Source organism: Leishmania braziliensis (genome assembly GCF_000002845.2).
Source record: "Leishmania braziliensis MHOM/BR/75/M2904 contig, possible fusion of chromosomes 20 and 34".
NCBI lineage: Eukaryota > Euglenozoa > Kinetoplastea > Trypanosomatida > Trypanosomatidae > Leishmania > Leishmania braziliensis.
The window spans coordinates 905,625-913,432 of NC_017947.1; the positions used below are offsets into that span (position 1 = coordinate 905,625).

The window sequence follows — 7,808 nt, forward strand, 5'->3', positions numbered from 1 at the left end:
AAACACTAGGAGAAAAAATAGCGAAAATCAAGGGGGTTGGTGATTCGCCGGGGCGCACCAAGGTGGCGCGCAAGCGTCCCTGTCAGCGCCAGGACCGTTCATATCTACCTTCGCCTCATCCTCGCCTTTGAAACTAGACCATCTTTGTATGTCTGGGCGTTCATTGTGTGAGGTCTCAGATTGGTGATGGCTTGGGTGGATGTTTCCGGAAAAAAAAGCCACGCCTAAGCAAGATCAAGCACACCTCAAGGCTCAATTGTGAGACGGACGATGAGATGCATTATTGCGCTTGTTTTGTACGGTTTCTTTTCGCTTTTATTTTTTTTTTTCGTACCCACATCGTAACTCTACCACCTCCTCTTGTGCTCACCCACTTTGCCCTGTTTTGTCTTCTGTTTGCTGGTGTTGGTGGCATTGTACCGCGGTGCTTCGGCTGGTGGTATGGCGATGACAGCAGCGCCGAGCTCGATCCCCTTTTATCTATCTTGCTGGGGTGCTAATTTGTGTCTTGGTGTGCATAGGCAGGTCACCCGAAATGAAGTGAAGGTTGTGCGGGATTTGAGGTGAAGGAGCAAAAAAGAGTGATGGCTCCGAGTGGAATGGACGGCGTGAGTGCAAACCACAAAGGAGAAAAGAGGAAGAGCAGAGGAGGGGGGGGGACTGGAGGGCCAAGGGACAACCACGTTACTTCTTTTCCTCCCGCCTCCTCCACCCTTCCAACTTCACCCTCTTCGTGTGCCCCTTTTTTGTGTTTCCTCTCAAGCGCATGTCTTTTTTTCCCCCTTCTTTGGTGTGCTTTGTTGCGGTTTGGTTCTTTTCCGTTTTTCTTTGTTCTTTCGAGGGACATGGGGCGCGACTCTCTTCGTGTAGTGACTCGCCTGTGTCCCCACAGCCGCTGTACAGCTCATTTTCTTTCTGCACAGTGCACAGGAATGGCGTATGTGGAGCCAAGTGAACATCTCATTCGCATTTTCAGAATCAAACACGCACGCGCACCCCACCCCCCACCCCCCACCCACACACATGAGCGGCGTGACGTCGTTCGCCCTTCAATCTCTCTTCTATTCTCTTTTTTTTTTCCTGTATTTGGTTATGCCATCTCTCTCTCTGTCGCTTTCCTTTTCCCCTTCTCTTTCGTAAGACAAAAAACAAGACACAAAGAAAACAAGCGTTACGTGTATCTTTTCAAAGTCCCCGAAACTTGTGCGACTCGACGAGAGTAACTTAAGCAAGCAGAAAAAAAAAAAGAGGAAAAATGAGGTGGGCCACCTTACCATTCCTCTCCTTTTGTGTCGAGTCTTCTTGTCTTGTTTGCTGTGCCATTTTCAAATTGTGCTCCTCTTACGTTTTCCGTTGCCGCTCGAGCCCCTCTTCTCTTTCACTATCGACGAAGCAAGCAGAAAGACAATGCACGCGAGAGAGTCGTGCGAATGGGGAATCGAGACAGACAGAGAATGGCTACAAAAACAAAAACAAAAAAAAAAGATGAGTGATAATGCCGAAGAGGAGGAAAGAAGAGGTGCTCCCCCCCGCTATTGATTGTGATGAGGGGTTTAAAAAGAGGATTTGCAAAACGAAAGATCGTGAAAGCGAAGGGAGGGAGGGGGGGGGAGACGCCCTCTTCTCCACATCCCCCGCAAATCCGCCGCTTAACCAAGAGTGAAACTAACGAAGAACCTCTCTGCCCCGTCTTTTTCTTTTCGTTGGCGCCATTCGCACAAACGGTATTGTGCTTGCTCTCTCTCTCTCTCTCTCTCTGCCTTGTTTTAACAAGAGCTTTTCTCTCTCCCTCTTTTTTGTTCTCCTTTCATTTATGTTTCTTTTCCTCTGAACTATTACCACCATTACGACTACTACTATTACCTCTCTTTAATTTGACCCGTCCCTCTTCCTATGTATCTCTCTTAATCTGCCCATCTCCTGCCATTTCTTTTTTTTTTTAGGTTTACTTTCGTTTTTTTTTTTCTGTGCCTTTTTGAGAGGAGGGCATATGTGCCATGAACGTCTTCATTTTCCTCGAAGTGAAGCGCCTCGCGCAGCGCGTAAAGTCACGAGGGGACACGGAAGAGACAGCGCGCATTCGTGCCATTCGAGCATAGCGAAAAAAAAAAAAAACAAGCAAACAGAGGAAAATCAGAAATAAAAAGAGATGCGTAGTAGAAGAGGAAGAAGAAAACCAAAAAAAGACCACAAAAGGAGGAAAATAGAAAAGAACAGTGAACCGCAACAAACACGAATGCACCCGCAGGATCGCACACGTGCGCACTATTCTGTTTGGTGCTCTTCACAGAACGAAAAAAAAGCACCTCGGACATCAGAAAAGAAAACAAGCAAACCACGAGTACACGTGGAAGAGGGATCGTAGATGACGTGCGCGAAATACGACGAAGCCAAACGTAAAAGAGATTATTTCTGTGTGTTTGACTGTCTCTTCCCTCACTCCACCGCCTGTTAGCGCAACTCAGTTTCCTTTTTTCTCTCTTGATCTCTTTCCTCTAACTTGCATTGTACAAGGGAGGTGTAGAAAAGATGACAGGGCACACACATACACACAGTGGTGAGGAGTGTCGTTGGTAGAAGATGCCCCGAGGCGCGAGGAATGAACCTGCTCCTCTTCTGTCTCCTCTGCACCTCGCCCTGTCGCTTCAGCACCCAAACTTGCACTGTATCATTTTTTCCTTTCCCCTTCTCGGATTGCACCTTAACGCTTTTGCTTCTCACTGTGTTTGTCAGTGTGTTTTGTGCCTCCCTCTGTTTTTGTCTGTTTGTTTGGTTTTCTCTGCCTACCGTGTGCTCATTGTTGGTGTCGCTTTTTTTTTATTATTATTTACGTCGCTCCTCCTTCTTCATTCATGTTCTCTTCTCTCTTTGCTCACTGACGCAATCGCACTTTGTGGTTGCCATGCGAAAAGAGAGTGAGGGAGAACGGTGACGGCGAAGTCGGGTGTGAGAAGGTGCAAGTGTGGCGCAGACACCAAGAGAACGAAACGAGACGAAACAAGAAAAGCCAAAGACATGCCGGGGGTTCTCGAACACGACCACAAACGTAAACGCACTGCCTCCACCCTTTTCGCAGCGACTGCACGAAAAAGTACTATTCTCTCTTTCATTTGTCTATTTTTCGTTAGTTGGAGTTCTCTATCAAGCTCGATTTGCAGCAACGAGGACCAGCGAAAAAGGAAGGCACGAGGCGACAACAAAGGGGGTTTTTGCTGTAGGGAAAAGGAAAAGATCAAAGCATACACGAAAGAGGAAACGGGAAAAAGAGAGAGCGAGAGAAGCCAAAGAGAAAAAAAAGAAGAAACGAAACAAGTAAAAGCCAAATATGGAAAAAAAGGAGAGGGTAAAAGAATGTAGTGCACGGAAGAAAAACGAAAGGGAGCCCATTTTCTTTCCCCCCCTCCCCCCTTTCACCAGGAGAAGAGCGGGACACCCAAGCGCACGCACACGCACACGAACATATGGGCCAGACATATCCCCACGTTCAACGCTTCTATCAAGGGCAGTGCGCTGCTCATGAGCGGCGTCCGCAGTGACAATGACGGTAAAGGAAGATGAGGGTTCAATATGGTAAGAGAACAAGTGAAAGCACAAAAGAGCCACTGCACAACTTAAAGGAACGAAAAAAAAAACATATGCACAGAGAAAAGTCCGGTGCCCGCGAAGCGAAGACAAGGGAAGGGGGGAAGTCACCTGCTGCTCTTCTACGTCGTACTTTACGTTTGTGTCTATTTTTTTTTTCTCTTGTGCCTTGCTGTTCTTCTCTTGGCTGCTGCTACTAGTGCTTTTTTCTTTTTTTTCTTTCCACCTTTCTTTCTCTTTCTTTTTTTCTCTTGTGATTCAACTGTGTTGTCGTCGTCTCTGTTAGAACTGGTGTTGTGTGTGCGTGTGTGCCTGCGTTATTTATTTATTTATTTCCCTCCTACTATCTGACTCCATTCCCCCCTTTCTCCTCGCGCAACACCATCTCCCCTCTTCGTGTCATGGACATTATGGTTGCTTTTTCGCTTTTGTGTTACTTTTTTTTTCCTTTGTTTCTCTCTTCGTTTTCTTTTTTCTTGTTTGCTAAATCGACCACTAAAACACGCAAAAAAACAAAAAGAAGTGAAGTTGGGTGTGCTCGGCCAAACGTTCTGCGGCTTTGGGGGACACCAAAGACATCGCCGCAAAGCGGACATGTCCTCTGTGATGTGTTACCGTGAGGGAGATGAGGAGCGAGAGACGCACCACTCGACGTGATGGCCCCTCTCTATCTTCCCTGTCTCTGTTTCTTCGGGACTGCACATGCTTGCACTGCTACTGTGGGAGAGTGGTGCGCTTTTCTGCGTGCATCTTTTCTTCTCCATGCAAACAAGCACTTCTGCACGTTCATGGCACGCGAAATAGGAGGCGATACAGCCGCAAAGCCACACTGTTGAGCGTACATGTACATTCTATCTCCGCCACAAGAGCGGACGCTGCATAAAAGGCCACACACAGACTGTCCCTACGTTCTTCACTTATCTCTCTCCTTGTCGTTCATTCTCTGCTCATACTAACTGATTTCCGCCGCTGGTGCTTTTTGATCTCTCTTCTGTGCTTTGTTTCTGTTTACGTTGCGTGTCCTTGTAGAGTTCCTTCAAAGAAAGCGCAGTGCACAGGTACAGAGAGAGTGTGTGTGTGTGTGGAAGAGAATTGTCAGAGGATACACACCCACCTGCTGTTTGCCATTCGGTGCACCAGGGGACTTGCACCTACTCACAAGTATACACGCACACACTAAAGAAGGACTTTGCAACAATCTCTGGCGCTGTCCTCCCCACCGCCTAACCACATCTTTCTGCTTCCTCTTCACTCTCGTTCTTCCTCTTTAGAAGCACATGTGCCTCTCTCTTGGAATTCTCATTACATTATCGTTGCGCTCTTCTCACACTAATCGACTCATTACTTCGGGGGAAGGGGGCTACCCGTGTACGCTCCCTTCTCTCTCTTCTTGTGGAAGGGCGTAGTTCATTCTTTTTCCCTCTCCATTGCTGTTTTCCTTTCTCTCTCCATCAAGCCGAGGAAAGAGCGTGAAGTGGAGACGTCGTCTATTTTCCTTTTTCCTTCTGTGTGCGTTGTGTTGGCGCACGACGCTCTGTCACCTCGCGGAGCACCATGTTGTCGTGTATTTTTTTGCTTAGTGAAGATGGCGAGGTGATGGTCGAGCTGCAATTTAGTGAGAGAATCCCGCGCTCGACGCTGGAGGGATTCTGGTCCACCTTCATAGCACCGTGGAAGGAAACCAGCGAGGCGCCAGCGGCCATTGTCACTTACGGTGGCACCGTATTTTCGCAAATCCACCGCAACAATGTATTTCTGGTCGGTACATACCCTTCGGACGATACGGCACTAGTGGTAATAGAGCAGCTCTGTCTCGTGGCCCACGTTCTCACAACATACCTTAGCGAGGTGACGGAGAATACCATTCGAGAAAACTTCTCTACCGTCTATCAGCTATTACAGGAGATGTTTGACTACGGCTACCCCCTCACCACGGAGCTCTGCGCACTGGAGGAGCTGGTGCCGCGACCGACACTTGAGAACCGCGTGCGCACGATGCTAGACACACCGCTTGTGAACAAGGTGATGCCAGTGGGCAGCCGCACTGCCATTGGGGTAGGCACCCGGCAGGTGTCCAGCTCCTTCGGCGGTGTGCCGTGGCGGGACCCAGAGACGCGTCACAGCACGAATCAAATACTCTTTGACGTGGTGGAGTCGCTGGACTGCGTGTTGGACAGCGAGGGCCGCTGCGTCAGGGCCGCTGTGCAGGGGAGCATCGAGGTGAATTGCCGGCTTAGCGGCATGCCTGACATGATGCTGCGCCTGCGGGATTTCGACGCCGTTGTGGACGACGTAGCTTTTCATCGATGCGTCCGTCTGGATCGCTACGAGCACGATCGCACACTCTGCTTCATTCCTCCCGATGGAAAGTTCACGCTGATGAAGTACACCTGCAAAACTACCCTGCCGATACCGCTGCCACCGTTTTACGTGACGCCGCAGGTCACTTTTAACGCCACGGGTGGCCGCTTCCACTGTATGGCAGGCATCCGCGGTGGTGGCACGGGTTTCTCTTCTGTGGTGGAGAGGGATAAGGAGGTGCAGCGGCTGTCGGTGTGTCTCCTGCTGCCGCCAAACACGTCATCGCTCACTGTGACGAACTGCTCAAGCGGCACAACCGTTTTCGACCGCTCCAAGGGGACGCTCACGTGGAGCGTGGGCAACTTAACGTATTCCGCAACGCCGTCTCTTGGCGGCGAGTTCTTATTCGAAGCGGAGGGTGGTGGCAGCAATGGTGAGCGAGGGCCTGATGCCGCGGCATCATCGAAGCTGGCACGGAGAACAACCCGTGAGGCCGGAGTTGGAAACGCCTCCATGGCCACCGTGACCTTCCAGCTGCCGAACCGAATCATGAGTAGCCTTTGTGTAGACTCGGTGCAGGTTTTGAATGAGATCGGCAGGCCATACAAAGGGATCAAGTATATAACGAAGTCTGGCAAGTACTTCATCCGAGGTGTATGAGGCACATACAAGGTGCAATGCCTGCCTCCAAGCACGGTGTGGGACATCTGCGTGCGTCTGCGCATCATTCTCTGTTTGGCACCATCTCTTCCTCTTACTTGGGCTACATCAGCGGACTTGCCTCATGTACCTGTGCCTTTGCGGGTTCCTCCTAAGCTCCTCGCTCTCCTCTCTCCTCTTTACCCAAGGCACGTGCTCGTAGGGGCTACGATATAACCGCACAACAAACAAAAGGCAGAAACACCATGAACAGTCTTGTGAAGGATGTGGCTTGTACGATTTAGCTACGCCCTTCTCCCTCCCCCTTTTTGCATTTTTGTTTGTATCCGCGTACTATCGGCTGCCGAGTGCCACGAGAAGGCGTTACTGGATCGTTAATGGTTGCACACTACCCGGGCAGTAGACTGTGCGAGAGACAGCAGCGGGGGGACCCCTACGGCCTATTCGGTACAGCGGTCGAAGTGCCCCTGCAGACGAAACAGAGGGGTGGCTCAATACTTGTTTTTGAGCGCTGCCGCGGTCACTGCATCTACGCACTGCGGTCCTCGCATGCCTCGGTGAGAACTAGCTCTCTGCGCCGGCATTTTGTTGCTTGTCCACTGCCCCACCTCCTCTTCCCTGATAGAGGATCGCATCGCCTACCTACCATCCCCTCCATGCCTCTATGCTGCTTCCTGGCGTTCAATCCCGTCTCCTCGCAGTGGTGCTGCTGTGGCTACACCAAGGACACCACGTCGGTCTTCTAGCCCTATTCTGCTCACGTAAACACTAACCTATACGCGCGCAGCAACGCACCCCCCAGCTCTCTCCAAACGCTAGCCACCTTTTTTATTTATCCTTGCTGATCTGTCACCTCCTCTCCCCCCTCTCCCTTTCGCACCCCTTCACACCTCACCTCTGCTTCTCCATCACTACGTTCTGGTGCCCTCGCGTAGGCACACTTTCACACCTAATCAGTTCACTAAAGAAGAACGATAGAGCCACAAAAACGGAAAATGTCTGCCGACGAGTTGGAGCGATACTCGAAGTTGGTCTCCAACCAGCGGTCAAAACTGTCAATTCCGCAGAAGATTGAGATGTATGGACTTTGGCGTGTGGCGACCCAGGGTAAATGCACGCTCAAGCAGCCGTCCCGCACGAACTTGCTGCAGTACCGCAAGTGGACTGCGTGGAAGAAGTACGAGCACCTTACTCAGCAAGACGCCCGTGAGCTCTTTGTTGAGAAGGCAAAGGCTATCATTAAAAAGAGTCCGTCCAAGCTGTGA

The 7,808-nt window shown here is 50.4% G+C and overlaps 2 protein-coding genes across 2 annotated transcripts; both read left to right on the plus strand.

The window, feature by feature from the left end:
* Window positions 1–5,136: 5,136 nt before the first annotated feature.
* On the plus strand, window positions 5,137–6,543 carry LBRM_20_2150 (putative adaptor complex subunit medium chain 3; the record flags this gene model as incomplete). Its single annotated transcript, XM_001564446.2, has 1 exon — window positions 5,137–6,543. The coding sequence occupies one exon, from the start codon at window positions 5,137–5,139 to the stop codon at window positions 6,541–6,543; it is 1,407 nt and encodes a 468-aa protein (XP_001564496.2).
* A 995-nt stretch (window positions 6,544–7,538) lies between these two features.
* On the plus strand, window positions 7,539–7,808 carry LBRM_20_2160 (putative acyl-CoA binding protein; the record flags this gene model as incomplete). Its single annotated transcript, XM_001564447.1, has 1 exon — window positions 7,539–7,808. One exon carries the CDS (start codon window positions 7,539–7,541, stop codon window positions 7,806–7,808), a length of 270 nt encoding a protein of 89 aa, XP_001564497.1.